Below are 19,297 nucleotides of genomic sequence, written 5' to 3'. Positions count from 1 at the left end.
AGCAATTACTTCCCTCTGCCTCAGTCCTCAGATCCTCCGTTATCCCTGACTCCCCCAAGCCTTTGCACTGCTTCTGAGGGGTACGGGAAATATATTTCTGTATTGAAGTTTAACTGAATTATTACTCAAAGTTCTGTATTAATATGCCTACTAAGGAATTTATTTGTCAAAAAACATTTCCTGAATCTTTTTTTTTTGTCTGTATTGTTACAGATATACTTGATGTCAAGTATTTTGAAATAAATTAGCAAAATAATTGAAACTGGTGTGATTATACTGTGCTATTTTGACAAAAAAAATCAGAATTTTACAGCATTTTAAAATATTGTGTGCAGAATTTTTAATTTTTGGCAAAGAACTGTTTGGCTCAGAATTGGAGGACTGCTTACAATATGGCTAGTTTATAGTTATGTAGAATGACATCTGAAAAGTATTCAAAAATTTTTTTTAAATGGTTACTAACCTTTCCATGACTGTTATTCTGTGAAATGTGTTGCTCACGTCCATTCCCATGTAGGGATATATATGCCACATGCAGTGTTACTGGAAGGTTATTCACTCAGAGGTATCTGTTGGGTCAGACTGGCTCTGGCGCCCCTTGGAATCAAGCATGGTGCTGTATATAGGAGCCAGCCACCCCCTCATTCCTTCTTGCCAACAACTCTGACAGAGTGGTAGAAGGGCAGGTTTGGTAATGGACAGGGTCAACATATCTTGAAGAACAATGGTTATGGAAAGGTTACTAACAGTTTTTGATTCGAGTGCTTGCTCATATCCATTCCCATATAGGTGATTTCCAAGCAAATGCAGGAGATGGGTTCAGAGTCAACGACAAGTAGACTGTAGCACTGCTCTGCCAAATCCAGTATAATTTGTAGCCTGTTGCATGATTGCATAGTGGGTTGCAAAGATATGGACTGAAGACCACGTTGCCGCTCTACAGATATCCTGAATGGGAACATGTGCCACAAATACCACTGAAGACGCTTGCACCATTGTAGAGTGTGCCAACAATGCTGGAGCAGGGACTTTCGCCAGGTCAAGAAGTAATCCATGATGAAATTCTTTGAGCCGATACAGGGAGGCCCTTCATCCTATCAGCCACTGCCATGAAGAGAAGAGTAGTCTTCCTAAACAAGCTGGTCCTATCTATGAAGAAGGCCAGCGCTCCTCTAGTGAGTGGAACCTCTGCTCCTGGCTACTGGCAGGTGGCTTCAGGAAGAAGACAGGGAGGAAAGTGTCCTAGTTATTGTGGAGCTGCGATACTACCTTTGGGAGAAAGGCTGCGTGGGAGTGCAGCTGGACTTCATCCTTGAAGAAAACCATGTAGGGTGGTTCTGAAGTAAGGGCCTTAATTTCTGAGACTCTCCTGGCCACGGTGAAGGCCATGAGGAAGACCATCTTCCATGACAAGTAGAGCAAAGAGCATGTCGCCAAGGGCTCAAAGGTTCCCTCTGTGAGTCTCGAGGGAAACAAGTTAAGGTCTCAAAGTGGGATTGGCTCTCTCAAGTGCAGGTACAGCTTGTCCAGTCCTTTAAGAAAGTGGCTACAGAGTGCGTTAGCAAAGATAAACCTGCTGCTCATGCTTGGGTGGAAGGCTGAGATAGCTGCAAGGTGCACGCTAATTAAAGACACCGACAGCCCTTGCTGCTTTAGATGTAACGAATAGTCCAGAATACATGGTATTGTAATTTGCATGTGCAAGATCACCTTCTGTCTTGCCGATTGAAAATCTTTTCCATTTCACCAGGTAGGTGGCCCTGGTGGATGCTTTCTGCTACCTAACAGAAATTCCTGTACTGGACCTGAGGATGCTGACTTCAAAGGATTCAGCCTTGGAGCTTCCAAGCCATCAGGTGAAGGGACTCATGGCTCAGATGAAGGAGACATCGACGGCTGTGGTCTCCTGAATGGAACGCCTGCGCAAACCACCTCTGTGGGCAACCACCAAATGAGAGTGTTGAAGTGTGAGCACTTTGTCCAGTCAGTCCTGGCCTGGCTGGTACACTGTTGCTAGCCAGGCCTGAAGCAGTCTGAGTTTCAAACTCATGTGCTTTACCACATATGTGCACAATGCCATGTGCCCCAAGAACTTCGGGCAGCTCCTCGCAGTGGTAGTGAGATGTTTCCTGAAGTTCTCTGTGTTTGAGCTCAGTGTCTGGAACCTGGCTTCTGGTAAGAAGGTCTTGGCCTGGACAGAGTCAAGAATGGCCCCTATGAACTCAAGCCTTTAAATGGAGATAAGGGTCGACTTTTGTGCATTCAGCAACAAGCCTAACCTCTGGAAGGTTGACAATATTAACTGAATGTGTGCTTCCATTCTCTGGACCTGCCTCTGATCTGCCAGTCACCGAGGCAGGGATACACCTGTACTCTTCGTTTTCTCAGGAAGGCAGCAACTACCACCAGGCACTTTGTGAAGACCTGAGGGGCCGCTGATAGGCCAAAGGGTAAGAGTGCCCACACTGTGGCCTCTGCCAATCTCAGGCACACTGACGTGAAGTCGAGAGGAAAGAGCAAGCCTATCTCCTCCACCACAGCATTGTCAACACTGCTTAAGGAAGCAGCACTCAGACCTTCAACATAGGTGATGCCACTACCGCCTATTTTACTAGCTACAGTGGCATTGATGACCTGTCCCACAATGAACCACACGAATTGTCTGGGGTCTGGGACTAAGGATATGTGCAAATATGCGTCCCTCAGGTAGAGGGTGACATACCAGTCTTCTGGATCTAAAGAGGGGATAATGGAGGCCAGGGAGACCACGTGGTACTTCAGCTACTTCATGAATTTGTTGAGGTTTCGCAGATCCAGAATAAATCTGAAATTGCCTTTGGGGATTAGGAAATATTGGGAGTAAACCTCCTACCCCTTAACTTCAGAAGAACCTCCTCTATTGCTACCACTTGCAGGAGCGTTTGCACCTCCTGAATTAGAAGTTGCTTGAGAGAAGGGTCCCTGAAGAGGGACAGGGAGGGAGGGTGAGAAGGAGGGGAAGAACTGAATTCCAGAGTGTATCCTAGTCCTATCATGTGTAGCACCCAGCAGTCTGAGGTGATATGGGCCCATGCCCTGATAAAAGTGGGACAGCCGGTCCACTAAGATAGTGGATCCAGGTATAGTTCAGATATGCCATCCTTGGGTACACCTTCAAAATGCCTTCTTGGAGCTAGCTGACTGTCTGGTGGGCACAGATCCCTGGGGTCAAGAAAGGTTGGAGAGGAGGCCTCCTCTTGTAATTACTGCCTTGCTTCCTACTATAGTCCTGCCTCGCTTGTGACTGGTAGAACCGAGGTAATGGCTGTGGCTTGAAATGTTTTCTCAATGGGGCCAGGTGTGCAGATCCAAAGATTTCAGCCATGAAGTCCTTCAAGCTGTGCAGTGTAGCATCTGTTCACTAAGAAAATAGCACTGTGCCTTCAAAAGGCAGGTCTTGCATAGTCTGAGGCACCTCATGAGGGAGGCCCAAGGCCTGTAGCCAAGAGGCTCTTTGCAAAACAACTGCTGAGATGGCTACGTCCAGAGCTGCCTGCAGGGACGCCTTGGCCACCACCCTGCCCTCCTTGACCAAGGCTGAGAATTCTGCTCTGGACTCCTGGGGTAATAACTTTGTCATTGCTCCCCAGTATTAAAATCGTATCGGCTAAGGAGCACCTGCTGATTTGCAACGTGAAGCTGGAGCCCCCTTGTAGCATAGATCTTCCTGCCAAGGAGGTCCAGCTTTTTGGCATCCTTCGGGGTAGGATCCCATTGCCTCTGTCACTCTCGCTCATTTGCTGCTGAGACTACTAGGTACCCAGGACGGGGGTGAGTGTAAAGATATTCAAAACCCTTCAGTGGGACAAAATATTTTTTCTCCACCCTCTTTGCCGTAGGTTGCACAGAGGATGGAGTCTATCATACACTTAGATTGGTTCTAAAATGGCACTATTTGGGGTAGGGCTACCCTGGATGGACCTGATGGTTCCAAAGTATGCACCAGGGAGTGGGAGGTCTATGCAACTTCCTTCACCTGTATCCACAGGTTTGGATGACCCTCTTTAGCAGCTCCTGATGGACCTTGTGGTCATCTCAAGTGAGTGCCCTTGAGGTTTCCATGCCCGCCTTGTCCAGTGAGGAGGAAAGAGGATCCTAGGATCAGTACCAGTCTTTGTTCTTATCTGTTTGCTTCTAACGGGTCCCTCAATACCTTCCCTGAAGCACGGTACCTGGCTCAGTGCCTTGGTCCAGTCCCTGCATTGCTAGAGGAGGTGGTTGTGGTGGGGCTCTTGTCTCTGAGGCCACCCAATATGACCTCCTTGACTGAGGTCCTTGGACCTGATGAAAAACCCACAGAGTCCAAAAGGGCCATTGCACTGGCATTTGCCATTATGCTGGCCAGCCTGTAGGTGTGAATCCTTGGTTAATATAATCCATTCAGTACTGTTGGCACAACTGTTTCTGGCTCCTTCTTGAGGAATAGGACTTAGGCTCTGAGTCTGATGCCAAGGATTCACTACCCAGAGACCTGGGAGGGGAGGTGCCGGATGGTGCCAGCAAGCAGCGCTGGGGTAGGGGAGACCTATGCTGCTGCCTCATTGCCAACTTCCCTTTGGACGGCACCTGGGGCATCAGTATCATGATTGTCCTTGCCTCCAGTGCTGCCTTGTGTCTAGATGGTGATACCAGGAGGAACATCAGATCCTGTCTCGCCTGGAATGTCTTAGTTGTGGACAGGAGCGCCAGCCCTGCACTCCTATGGCTCTTTGACGGGGGAAACCCAATAGCACTGGACTTGACAGCTCCCTCTCTGGTCTGGAGTCAATGGTGCCACAGCAGCAGTCATTGAGCCAGAGTGGCCCTGGATGGGTCTAACTCTTCCAGAATCCTTATGACTGGCAGGCTTTGGGGTAGAGGAGCACCCCCGTCTGTTCTACGCTGTTTCTTGCACAGTACTAGAAAATGGGAGCAGTGCTGCTCTCCTGCACTGACTTCCTTTACACTGATGAACTGTGGAAGTGCTGGGAGTCATGTGACACTGAGGAGGAGTCTCCTCTTGATGCCGAGGAGGCCAGGCTGTGGTGTCTGTCCCTCACAGAAGCTGGCACACTCCTCACAGAGGCAGAGGTACTTGGTGCCAAGTCAGGGTGACCTGGCTCTGGGGGATGAAGAGCCCACATCGATCAGGAGGAACTTCAGTCTCTGCTTCCTTTCCTTTTGAGTCCAGGGCTTAAAACCTCTACAGATCCTGCAACAATCATGCAGGTGGGATTCACCCAAACACTTGGGTTGAGTGGGGATCACTGAGAGGCACAGGCTTGTGGCAAGTCTCATATGACTTAAAACACAGAGACTGAGGCATGCCCCGATGCCGGGGTGGGAAAGCATGGTCCTACTCTATACTAACAACTATTAACTAACTGCAAACACGAACTACTAAAATTTTACAGCTATTTACAGGAAAAAGTACAAAGAAGTCCACTGTGGAGAGAACTTGCAGAGCAAGAATGAGCAGTTCCGGTGATTGTCACAGGTGGAAAGAAGGAAGTGAGGAGGCGACAGGCTCCTATATACAGCGCCATGAAGGCGTGACTCCAGGGGGCACTGGAGCTGACACAACAGATACCACTCAGGGAAAAACCGTTCAGCAATGGCGTAGGTGGTGTGTGCACACATACATGTGAATGGACATGTGCAAGCACTTGAAGAAGAACATGCTACCCTGCAAAACCTTCAGAAAAGCAAGATGATTCTCTCAAACACAATTCTGTTGTGAACTGTACAAGAAGTGAACTAGGAGAATGTTTATGTTACAAAACTCATCAGAGAATGAATATGAAGTAGCCAAGTCATCCCATGATCCATGTTTCACCCTCACTCCATTCCCTTTTGTGCTGTCACTCATATCATATTTAAATTCTGGACTGTAAGCTTTTGGGGGTAGGGACCTGTCTATTTATTTATGAGGCATTTAGCACATCTGTGGGCATGATACAAATAAAGCATGATAAATCTACAACTTGAATCTGTCACTCATATTAGAGTTTATTCGCAAACAAGCTAAATAAAGCAAGGTGAGGCAATACACAAGGTTGAAACATAGGGCATGAGGAGTAAGTCAGATGGCTATAAGGAGGAGAAAATGAACAAAAAAATAAACAAAGAAAAAACTCCTGAACAAACAAATCAATAAACTACCCCCAAAAATATAAAACCCAAACACCACAACCCATACAGAGATATGACCTTGAAAAGAGAGAAGAGTCAAGACTTCATGAACTTTGCTACTGATTTTGTTTGTGCACAATGCTCAGATGCTAGCTGTGGTGATGGGCATCAGGATACAATTTTAAAACAGATAAGAGAAGTAGCAGAGGATAAATGAGGACTTCTTAATATGCTTTTGAGAATTAGGTTTTAAAATAACCTGTGCCAGAGTATAACAGCCTACAACACCTCACCAACTTATTTAGTTTTGTTTTGAGCCTTGTACTAGGTTTGAATCATGTAAATTGTGGTTTCTTCAAGGCAACTTCTTGGATTAAATGTTTACTTTGATGTGACTAGCATATTTATGATCTATCTAAAATAACACAAAGTATTGATTGTACTGGCACCAGGTTGGTGATAATGTGATTGCCTACAAATCAGACAAATTTTTATATTTAAAAAACCCATTATCGATGCACCCATTAAAATAAAATATATCAACAGCTCAACAAACTAGAGGAAGCACACATTAGATAGAATAGAAGGATGTTAAAAGCCAGTATGCAACTGCAATACAGACCATTGCTGAGATGCAAAACTCAATTCTCTTTAACCATAGACTAAACCACTTAGCTAGTTATGCTTTATATAGTCTTTAAAATTAGTCATTTTTTGTCATGCTTAATTCCCCTCTTCATTTTCTCTATTGAATACATCTCATATTATTTAAACAAACTGGAATTGTTGTTGCTTAGGCATTGCTAAGTGTTCCCAGAGGAAGAAAACTCAGAGGAGACAGAGTAGGGATAGAGGTAAAAGTTTGAACACTCTCTCAAAGGCACAGGTCCAAAAGGTGCTAAAAATGCCTGTAGTCGGTATGGGTACGTGTGAAAACCTAATTAGGACCCCTTTAGTGATGGAATAAAATACATGACTCATAGGTAGGACAATAATCTGAATTGCTATACAATTGCCAAGAAGGAATAAAATGTTGACTTAGACCTTGGCACTTATTTATTGTATTTATTATGGTAATGCCTAGGGTCACCAATCATCGATCAGGATCCTGACGTACTAGGTGTTGTAAAAACAAATCACAAAAACAGACCGTCACAGAGAATTTACAATCTAATTTTACAAATGGATGAGATGGATTGATAGTGCAGGACTAACAAGATGAGACAAACTCAGCAAGGTCTGTGAAATAACCATAAGTCTCAGTTTGTCACTTGTTTAGTTAAAAGGAGATTTGCAACACTGATGCAATATTGATGAATTGATCTGTTCAGTTATTTGACCAATCATCAGTGAATTCTGTCCAAATCCCTTAATGTTCAACAGTTGACAACCCCCAAGATCACGCTCACTGATCCATCAATTTAGTGTAAGAATAAGGAGGACTGAGCACAAGCACACCACCAGTCTTGAGTTAAAGATATTAAATAAGAATAATCAAGGCTGGGCAGTGGCCTTGAGGTAGTGGGGATAAACAAACAAGTATTTTGACCAGTGATGAAGAAAATAAATCATATGTTTATAAATTTGTGACCAACAGTCCTAACAATCTTCTACACCTAACAGTAGCTATAGACTCAATCTGTACACCATAAGAAATAGCACTGTGATCCTGCAAAGACTTATACATGCACTCAGCTTTACACACTGAGTAACTGCATTGATCTCAGTGGAACTACTCACAGTGGGTAAACCTGAGCATGTAAACAAGTCTTCAGAGGATCAGAGCCTAAATGATTAACATTCTCAGTTGCTATAATGACCACTTATAACTTACCAAACTTCACTCCAGACACTGCCTCAAGCTATACTGTATTGGGGTCCAGGAAATCAGGCACAAACAAGATGGGCTCCAACCCAAGTCACTAAAGTTAACAGGACTCTTTCAACTCATTTCAAGGGATCAGATCTCATAAGCATAATTCAATTTCTCACTGTTGTGGCCATTATTTTTCAATACTCTGTCATTTTTTCATTCTTTGTTGCTATAGACTGAAAACTTCTTGGGAAGGGAATCTGTAGTTTATTACTTTGTAAAGCACAATGCATATAGATATAAATAGTAAGTTTTACTCCTTCTTGGTAAGATTTTCAAATGGGTACTCTAGCTGAATAACACAACCTACTCAAGTCCCATAGAAATCCTATTTCTAGAGACCATGAGAATTAGAACTAGAAATGAGTACACCTCTACCCTGCTATAACACGGTTGTGGGGAGCCAAAAATCCCTACCGCGTTATAGCTGAAATCCCGTTATATTGGGGTAGGGACGTCAGGGCTCTGGTGGTGATTTAAAGGGTCCAGGGCTCCCCGCAGCAGCTGGAGCCCCGGACCCTTTAAAGGAAGGCCTGAGCCCTGCTGCCGCAGCGGCAGGACTCCAGCAGTGATTTAAAGGACCCGGGGCTCCCCGCAGCAGCCGGTGCCCTGGAACTTTTAAAGTGTCGCCAGAGCCCCGCTGCTACTGCACTATACACGAACCTGTGTTATATTGGGTTGCATTACAGCGGGGTAGAGGTGTATTAACTTTCGATCAGGATAAGAAAATATAAAGATTTAGTTCTCTCTCACTTACATTAAACCATTGCAGGTAATTCACAGCACACGGTGTAAATGATATCAATATTAGTGACTATAAGCATTCATAGGACCAAATTGTGCCTTTTGTGGTAGGTGACATCCCATTCAAAGTCAGGAACATAGCATTCACACTGAACATAGAATTTAGCTCCCTATTACCAAATCTTAGGATGTAAAAACCTTATTAAACAAATTTAATATTTTTCAGAAGTAAAAAATATATTCATAAATATCCCAGTGATAATGAGACGTATAAGGGTTAACCCACAAATGAAGTTTCAAGATTAAAGAGGTTTCATCAGAATTTAGAAAATATTTTCACTTCAGTGTTGGGGTGATAATACATTTATAATAATTTTTAAATTGGTTTGGAGAGGTAAGAGGAAGAAGTCAAATTGGAACGTATTTACGGTTTGGAAATGTCTAATCAGATGTTGAGTTCTTTAAGAAGTAACAACAGTAATAATAATACTTAGCATTTTATGGCACTTTATGTATTCAAAGCACTGTACAGACATTGATAATATTATTATCCCGATTTTACAAGTAGGAAAATAGATAGATAAGTGAAGTAATTTGCACTAAATTGTTGACAGAGTCAGAATTAGTACTCTGGGTTTTCTGACTCCCAGTTATGTACTCGTTTCTCCAGATCACACAAACAAGTAAATATTAATGCAACTTGTTTTAAATTTTGTATTTCAAGTTTCATCTACAGAAAATGACTCACCCTGGTAAGCAGTCTCCACACACTGCATTGCTGGTGGCAGAACAGTTGGACTTCTGAAAACGGTTAACTACTGCACAATCCAGACAAAGTTTGCACTTCTGAAATCCCCAGTCCTCCTTGAATCTGTTTAGCCTGCATGTCATGCACTGTGCATCCTTGCCATATCCAAAGCCGCATTCCTGAAGGGATTAACAAGCAATAGCAAGCTATTCAAACATTGAATGTGTGAATAAGGAAAGACTTCTGGGAGTGTAATTATTACTGAGAGTTGGTCTTTCTAGAGACAAAAGCCATCTTCTCGGTAAGTTCAAATGTGTCTTCCACTGCTAATAATCTCCCTTGCTTCTATAAGTAATATTGAGTCATCCACTTTATTTGAGAAACCACTGAGCATTTCAATGATAATGGTCTTCAGGGACTCCAACTGCTTCATTACTAGCAGCTTATGGTAGAATTATCGAGCTATCTGTTTTTTAATTAAGCTGGTCATGCGAATGTGCAGAACCCGGGACAAATGCAGTATTTGGGCACTTATTCATTTACGAAAACAGGAAAGGAACACTTTGATATTAAGGTGCATATGTAAGGTGAACAAAGTTAATTGCTGAAGAGAGGATAAATCTTCAAAGGTTTAAAAGCTCTGTTGGCAAATACAACATAGGGCTGGTTAATGGACACAGAGAACAAGGGCTTGAAATGTTCATTACCCACTAAGAATTTTAGTAATTTAACTATCTCCTATTTAACCAATAGTTGCCAACACAGTTCTAGAGTTCTGGAAAATCTGCAAGACCTTTGTGAATCAGGAGAAGGTAATGACATTTATTAAATCTGAATATTGCAAGAGCTTGTCACTTACCCCAACAACTAATTAGTGCAAATAAATTAGCTTTTATTTTCCACAATTTTGAGAAATATTTTTGAGCGGGTAGGAATACAAAAATAAAGATGATACGGAAATGTAGGTTATAGCAGAAGTAGCAAGGCCTTTGTGAATCAGGAGATGGTGATGACATTTATTAAATCTGAATATTGCAAGAGCTCGTCACTTACCCCAACAACTAATTAGTGCAAATAAATTAGCTTTTATTTTCCACAATTTTGAGAAATATTTTTGAGCGGGTAGGAATACAAAAATAAAGATGATATGGAAATGTAGGTTATAGCAGAAGTAACAAAGGTCTAGAGAATTATGGAATGATGTCCAAATGAGGAAAGATTTAAAAGATTAGTACTACTTAAATGTCAAGAGGAAATGAACAAGAGGCATAAAATGAGGAGTAAAGAGAAGGTAATTCAGATGTGCCCATTTTCCCTCTCTCATGCTACATGAAGAAACAGACACAAAGTAAAATTGAAAGGCAACAAATGTAATCCAATAATCTGTGGAATTCACTCCCACAAGATATTATCAAGGTAGAGAGCTTATTCAAATTTTAAAAAGGATTTGACATTTATATAAAAATAACCAGTTACATGAGCTAAGATAAAAATGTATATGGCATAAGAAGTCTCATACTTTAGGACATAACGCTTTTATTGCCTCAAGTTAGGAAGGCACTAACTTGCCTCACAGGCATGTTATTGCAAAACTGTGCTTTAGGCATTTTAAAGCATCTTCAGAAGCATCTGGTACTGACCGCTATTGGAGACAGGGTAGAGAACAGAACAGATTACAGGTCTAAACTGATATGACAATTTCTATATAAGAGCATTTTATTAATATAGGCTCTTATCCACAATTGTTTCTGGCTCTCCCCAACTTCTTTGTGGGCAGTAGTTCTCCTAAAGAAGAGTAGTAGGAAATGAGGGTTTCACAACACTGAGGAACTCGGAACAAAACTTACTGCTGTCACTAGATGAATTAAACTAGAGTTGATTCTGTGCTGTTTTTCGTTCTGGGGGATGTAAGAACAATCTACAAAATGAAATCCTTCCATCCCAAGCAGTCACATCCTCTTAGCCACACCTGGATACCTCCTCAAAGGGACAGCAACTACTATAGCACACAGGTGATGCTTTCCCAAACACCCCCTTTTCTCCTTAGGCATGGGGAGACCATCAATAGAATGCCCTCAGCCCATACAAGTTTTAAAGACATGACAAAGGCTCAAACTATTTTGAGAGAGAGAAACAGATATTGTAAATGCACAACACTAAAAAACCCACCCCCTCTCCCAAAAAAATCCCTACTTACCTGTTTTGTAACTATTGTTCTTCAAAGATGTGTTGCACATTCCATTTCATTGGTGATGTGTGCATGCTCAGGGCACTGAAGCAGTCTGTGCACTGGGTATGCATGTGCCTACAGTGTAATGGACATGTGCAATCACTTGAAAAACTGCACATTTATAAAGATTTTTAGTCGCAAACTAAAGGCCAGATTGTGCAAAAAGAGAGAGAAAAAAAGGCTGTGCTCCCCTAGAAAAACATTGGTGAATGAAAAATGGAATCCTTAGCACCAACCACCTAGACTGCCTGCAAACCTGGGCTGTGGTCACTAGCAGAGACACTGCGGAAGATTAGAGGATTCTGACTATTTTTTCTACCTCACAAGAGATTTTTGTACAACAGCTCAAGACATTGAACAAGCCCTCATTTTCCCATTCTGTAGCAAAATTACGAGATCTGCCACAGAACTTTTCTTCAGCTTGCACGGAAGGGTACAGATGGACACACAGATATACACACATATCTATACAGGATATAAACTGTATATTGTGTATTCATGTCATTTTATGTACCTATTTATTGTGCAGCTAAACAGAATTTTGCACAAACAGCTGTTAAAATAATGTTATTTATATTGCAAAATCAAGCACTCAAAAGTTGTGAAATTCCACATTTAAGGTTGCATGGGCAACCATAGTTCTTGTTTATCCAGCCTTGCACTGAATGAGGGGGAAAAACAGTATGTGATCATGTAATTGAAAGACTGTTTCAAAATGCATACACACAAGGGGCACAATTTCAGACATTCACACAACTTTCAATATGGCATTTTCCATCTGGCTTTCTTCTCTCTCTTCTGACCACAGAGTTGAAGTAGATCCTGCACTGGAGAGAGGGTGGGGTATATAAATGGACCAACTGGGGCAATGTGCAGATAGTGGCCCTGATTGCTGTTAGTGCTTCTACAGAACTTTTCAAAAGGTTCCCACAGATTTCCAAAGGCCTTAGTCACAAGCTATGTGTACATCAGTTACTCCTGAAGGCATTCTGCGCCAATAAAAAAAAATCTGTACACAATATTTTAAAATTCTTCAAATTTTATTTGTCAAATGAATGTGGAGGCTCCAGCAAGGCATTGGGGAGCACAGACCACTGGCTGCACAGAGGTGGGAGATCACTGTGCAGCTCCCTCCTGGGACATGGACTCAGTGGTGAGGCTGCACCCAACCCTGACACAGCACAAGGACTGGGCCTGCCCCAGAAACACTCTCGGGCCCTGCCCTCCATGCCAGGTGCACCAGGTGTGGGCAGGCAGGCTCAGCAAGGCAAGATCCAAGTGTGGAGAGGCTCAGTGTGGGAGGATGCATGTGTGGGTTGAGACGGTTCTGTGCGGGTCAACCTGGGTACAGGCAGCTCAATGAGGGATCTGGATGCGTGGGGGATCTGGATGCGTACGGGCTTATTGGGGGTTTCTGGGTGCAACCGTAATGGGACTCTGCCAGGGGGTCCAGGTGAAGGTGGTTGGGGCTCAGCAGGGAGGAGTGGCTTTGGGGGGGGGGATAACTTGGTAGACGAGTGTGGGGAGCTCAGTGGGAGGATCCAGATGCTGGGGGAGTGGGGCGCAGTGAGGGTGGCGATCCAGGTACAGCTGGCTGGGGCTCAGTGAGGCGTTGGGGTGGTTCAGACGCAAGGGGAGTGGGGCTCAGCAGGGGGGATTCTGGGTGTGGGTGGGTGAGGCTTGGCGGGAGGGTCTGGGTATGAGGGGGTCTGGATGCACGTGAGTTGTGCAAATGGGGGAGCAGCTCCCCATACAGGGATCCCACCCCTGGCAGCTGAGGAGCAATGGGTGTAGGAAGCGGTGAGAGGGGATGGGAGAGATTGTAGAGCTTTCTGCAGCTGGGGGAGAGATCTGGGGATGGGTCTGGACCGGCCCCAGACGCTGTGCAGCGGAAGAGGAAGTCCCATCCTCCCCATCCCAGCTAGGACTAGCAGCTGAGCCAGATGCCGGGTAGGAGCCTCCAGCCGGGTCTACCCCAGTCCTGCCCCCTTCCCCACAGTGATTTACCTGTATACCGGCTGCCCTGGGCACCCAAAACGTACTTCTGTGGAGGGTCGCATGACTGCTCTTGTGGCTTCTCTTTGCTTTCCCGTCAGAAAGTCATTTTCTGATGGAGAAGCAAAGAAATCTGCAGGGGACATAAATTCTGTGCATGCGCAGTGGCGTAGAATTCCCCCAGGAGTAACCAGTGGGTCCACAGAATCATACTTCAGTAGTATTTGTTAGAAGTGTTTGGGCCCAGTACAAGATAAACAAGGTCTCTTCCCCAAGGAGCATATAATCAACAAATATTAATAAGTAGATATAAATATGATTTTAAATTGTGCCAAACAACAAAAAACCCTCAATGAAAATGCAAAGTTAAAGCAGGTAGGACAGCAGGACAGGAGAGTGGTGTATCCAAAAATTACAAGTATTGAGAATATCAATTCATACACTAGTATAAGATATCTGCAATTGTAAGTTAAAGGTGGACTGCTAGCTTCACCTGAGAATTTTCTTTGTCACTTATCAAACACAGTATAAGAGCAGTTTGTGTTAAAAAAAGGAAAATCTCTGTAAGAAGTGAATTGGTGTGATCAACAATGATTATCTAATTACTAATTATTAAAATTAACCCATTCTTATCTCTCATAAGAATATGTATGTTATGCTAAAGCTGGTTGTGGCAGTCGAGTTAAGATTGTGTTGGGTTTGCAGCTCAAAGAGAGTTTTAAACTTTTATTTTGAACAAGTTTCACAAGAATGCAAAATACTCTTTGAATATTTCATGGTGGTTTGCTGAAAAACTGGTTGGTACAGAGAGAATATGTATTCTGAAATCATTTTTGGTAGTTTTTCTTATTGGATTGTCTCACTTTTTTTCAGATCCCCTTTGCAAGAGATCTGAAGTACACCTCTACCTCGATATAACACGACCTGATATAACACTAATTTGGATATAACGCGGTAAAGCAGCGCTCGGGGGGGGGGGGGCTGCGCACTTTGGTGGATCAAAACAAGTTCAATATCATGCGATTTCACCTATAATACGGTAAGATTTTTTGGCTCCCGAGGACAGCATTATATCAGGGTAGAGGTGTACAATGGGCACTGGGCTTTGTTCCACATATTGCTCCTTGCATGCCAGTTCCAGCAGTAGCAGTTACACTTAGCTAGCCTTTGTCTATATACTTTTTTGTCATGTTTTAAAAATAAATGAAATTGTGTGCGAAGACAAACCTGCCACATTTGAAGTTACATGTCTGCTAGTGAAAAACCTCTGCAGTCACTGAATAAGCTCCAGTAAGTCAATACAGAGAAGGAGAGTCCTTCACTCAAACCTCTGTAGCCTATGGGAAAGTTCCCTGAGCTGTAAAACAGGAGAACATGGGTTTAAATCTTACCTCTGTTAACTTGGGGATATAGACAACTTGTTTTTATTAGGGGGGGCTAGAGTTAAAAAAATAATAGCTGTTGAATTTCCCTTTATTTAGTAGTTTTGTATCGTGACTAAATCTGTCCACTTTGAATAAAGTGAGATAAACAACTATGTTCCACAGTCAGTGTTTCCTTTATTTAGTAATGGAATCCCAAATTTTTTGAGGAGGGCTAAAGCCTCTCCCCCAGTTGGCTATGCTCACATAGCTGTTCTTTATATTCTCATGCACTTCAGCACACACTTATTACTGGACAAGGTCACAAACCTGAACAACAGAAAGCAATCAAGTTTGAGCTGCTGCACGCAACCCCTCCCTAATTTTTCAAATAGGTTAACAAAGGGTATGTCTACACTGCAATAAAAAACCTGTGGCACTGAGTCTCAGAGCTTGGGTCAGATGGGTCAAGTTTGGGCTGCAGGGCTAAAAACTGCACATAAGACATTCAGGCTCAGGCTAGACCCTGGGCTGAGAGACCCTCCTCCCTTGCTGAATCCCAGACCAAGCCCGAATATCTACACTGCAGTTTTATGGTCCCACAGTCCAAGCCCTAGTTCAGCTAACCCAGCCCAGGCACAGCCACAGCCACAGCCACAGCCAGGGCCGGCTTTAGGCCGATTCAGCCGATTCCCAGGAATTGGGCCCCGCGCCGAGAGCGGGAGCCCCAGCCGGAGCGCGGCAAGCCGCCCTGCAGCTCCGCTCTCCTGGCTGGACCCCAGCCAGAGCGCGGCAAGCAGCCCCACTCTCCCGGCTGGAGCCCTGGCCGGAGCGAGGCAAACCATCCCGCAGCCCCGCTCTCCCGGCTGGAGCCCCGGCCGGAGCGCGGCAAGCCGCCCCGCAGCCCTGCTCTCCCGGCTGGAGCCCTGGCCGGAGTGCGGCAAGCAGCCCCGCTCTCCCGGCTGGAGCCCCGGCCGGAGCGCGGCAAGCCGCCCCGCAGCCCTGCTCTCCCGGCTGGAGCCCTGGCCGGAGTGCGGCAAGCAGCCCCGCTCTCCCGGCTGGAGCCGCGGCTGGAGCGCGGCAAGCCGCCCTGCAGCCCCACTCTCCTGGCTGCAGCCCCGGGCCCTTTAAATAGCCCCCATAGCCCTGGGATAGCGGGGGGTGCCGGGGGCTATTTAAAGGGCCAGGGCTCCAGCGGCCTCTGCCACCCCGTCCTTTAAATAGCCACCGGAGCCCCGCTGCCCCCATGTATTCTCCAGGGCTCTCGCTGCTATTTAAAAGGTCTGGGGTGGGGTAGAAGCAGGGGAGCCCCAGGCCCTTTAAATAACCCCCAGAGCCCTGGGATAGCGGGAGGCTTGGGGGCTATTTAAAGGGCCGGGGCTCCAGCTGCCTCTGCTGCACCCCCTGCCCTGCCCTCAGCCAGCTCTGCACTCTGTGCCCACAGCCAGCCCCTGCCAAACCCACTGCCCTGTCTCCAGCCACCCCCTGCCACACACCCCTATGGCCCTGCCCAAAGCCAGCCAGCCCCCACACACCCCTGCCCACATCAGCCCTGCACACCCTGCCCACACCCAGCCCCAAACCCCCTGCCCTGTCTCCAGCCAACCCCGCTGCACTCCCCTGCCTGAAGCCAGCCAGTTCTGCACTCCTCTGTCTCCAGCCCTCCCAACCCCTGCTGCATCCCCCTGCGGCCCTGCCTGAAGCCAGCCCACCCCACACACCCCTGTCTCCAGCCAGCCCTGCACCCCTTGCCCAGTCTGCAGCTAGACCCTACCTCCAGTCAGCCCCTGCCCTGCCTCCAACCAGCCCCATGTCCACTGCTGCCCTGCAGTTCCCAGGGCAGTAACCCTGCACACCTGCTTCAATGAGGGGGGCAGGGAGCAGCTGGGACCCACACATGTGCACACCCACAGGGAGTGGCAGGGACCCACACATGTGAAATGGTGGTCATTAATAAGCAATCAACAGCATATATGATGCAATGTACATAATATATAATTGTATTATTTATATAGTTATGGAAAGTAAATAATACATGGAAGAAATGAAAGGCTTTTTTTTACACTTTTTTTTTTTTTTTTTTAGTCACCCCTGCCAGGGCCCCGCTGAAAATGTTCGAATTGGGCCCTGCATTTCCTAAAGCCGGCCCTGGCCACAGCCATACTGCAGATCCTTTATCTCAGTGTAGACATACCCAGAGAGATTATGCCAGCCAGTCAGGAACAGAACAACAGTCTCTATCAGACAAACATACATTTTATCCACTCAGTTAAATACTTTCCAAACAGAACATTGAAAGCTCAAAGTCAGTTTCTAACAACTAACGTTACACTCTTCTCATAGAGCCAGAGACAGAATCAAGAGTTCCTCATCACAATTACACTATTACTGACTAGTAAATAGTTGGGCAGCCCAGTCAGAAAGTGTGTATCAAGTCCTCCTCTAGTGATTGGTTTGAAAAGAGATGAGCAACTACTTCTGGAAGCTCAGGTGACAGGGTCCTCATCTAGGCTCAAACCCTGATGTTGACTTCTCTGGGGAGAGATAGTTTACAGTTGCTTGTGGTTCACACAGCAAGAGGACATCTTTAAAACAGGTCTTGTACCCAAAAACCATGGTAATCTGTAAATCATGGTGTGAATCTCCAAAATACACGCATTTGTTATGCATTTTGATTTCACACAATGGCAGGCTAAAAGATTGAGAGGTATGCTTCACACTGGAAGGAACAGAGTACAGAGAGTAAGGAGGAGCAAATTAGACAAGTGGAGGAAGGGCAAGCCCCATGCTGCTGCAGTTGCTCCTGGCAGATTCCAGATATCAATGAGAGGCTACTGCATGTTTTCAGGAAGTGAGAGATGACAGACTCTTTTATAGGGCTTCCCTCCACCTAACAGGTTATGCTGGCACTGCAAAATATGGTGGGTTTCTCTTGGTGCACTTACTTTCAGTAACCTCTAAGCAGGGATAAAATGTTTTAGACCAGTGGTCCCCAACCTTTTCCAGGTGGTGGGCGCCAGATGACGAGCCATCAAGGACCATGGCCGGCAGACAAGCATCCACCGAAATTCTGCCGAGAAGCGGCAACGTCAAGAAGTGTCGCTGCCGAAATGCCATTGAAAATCAGCGGCATTTCGGCGGTGACGCCTCTTGGTGATGCCGCTTTTGGGTGGCATTTCAGCAACAGTGCCTCTTGATGATGCCGCTTTTCGGAGGCATTTTGGCAGATGCTTGTCTGCTGGCCAGTATGTGGTGCACATAGATGCCCCGAGGGCCCACTGCGTTGGGAACCACTGTTTTAGACAAAAAAAACTTGCTGAGGCATTTTGCAGCCTCTCGTGTTCTTTAGGAGAGTTGATAAAGCCTGGAGCAGCTTCAGCAATGCAGTTTTTCCCAGCTGAAGTGCAACTCCCCTTCACCCTGAGGTACACCAACTCCATATAAAAAAAGCCCTAGGAAATTAACACAAACAAACTACATTTTGTGACAGTTAAGTTTGCACCAGGACACACCCCATTTACATAAAACCTGAAAAGCTTGGAAATCAGAAGTTAAAGTCTGCCACATTCCTTGCTACTTTCATATTGCGTACAACACTGCTAATAACCCACTCCCATAAAGCTTTCACTTTCATCTGCAACATCCAAAAATACAATACGTGTTCCAGCTTCATCAAACTTGTGCTGTATCGCAAAGTCTTAACCGGGATCTTAGCAATGATAAAAGAGATTAATTTCCCAAATACTTGGAATGTGTGACAATCAGATGTGCTGATTTGTTGTTAAAAGAGTGTATAAGATTGCAGTTTCTTTTGAGTTACAGTGCAAGTTTGATAATGACAGTGTATGTAGTGCTTTTTAATGCAAGTGAAAGTCATATGGGAGTGTTGGAGTGAGTGAGTAATTGACAATATTGTAGACAATATGGAGGTGGCAAGGATTACAGGAGACTTTTCCTTTAACTCCTGATTTTCATAGTTTTAATGTTCTGGGTGGAAGGGCTATGTCCTAACGCAATCTTCACTGTCACTAAATGTACTTTTTGTTTGAATTAATGGTGACTTTTCATAATCTGAATAATCTAAATGACTAGGTTTATTTAAAAAATTAAGGTAGGACAAGGAAGGGGTCTTATCTTCTGAGTGCTTCCATCTTTCTCTTTTAGCATGCTGTAGAGGGTTCTCCCAACATAAGGAG

At 44.9% G+C, this 19,297-nt stretch overlaps 1 protein-coding gene across 4 annotated transcripts in view; it reads right to left on the bottom strand.

Moving 5' to 3' along the window:
* The window catches only part of TNFRSF19 (TNF receptor superfamily member 19), a 115,038-nt gene that overhangs the window by 63,550 nt on the left and 32,191 nt on the right, over positions 1-19,297 (bottom strand). For all 4 annotated transcript variants that reach the window (XM_030562128.1, XM_030562149.1, XM_030562142.1 and 1 more), the window contains one exon: positions 9,516-9,694. In XM_030562128.1, the coding sequence (XP_030417988.1) occupies positions 9,516-9,694 (179 nt within the window). The remainder of the gene's footprint in view (positions 1-9,515; positions 9,695-19,297) is intronic.

This window comes from Gopherus evgoodei, chromosome 1 (genome assembly GCF_007399415.2).
Source record: "Gopherus evgoodei ecotype Sinaloan lineage chromosome 1, rGopEvg1_v1.p, whole genome shotgun sequence".
Classification (NCBI taxonomy): domain Eukaryota; kingdom Metazoa; phylum Chordata; order Testudines; family Testudinidae; genus Gopherus; species Gopherus evgoodei.
The sequence above is the reverse complement of the archived record's forward strand: the minus strand, read 5'-3'. Positions and strand labels throughout refer to the sequence as shown.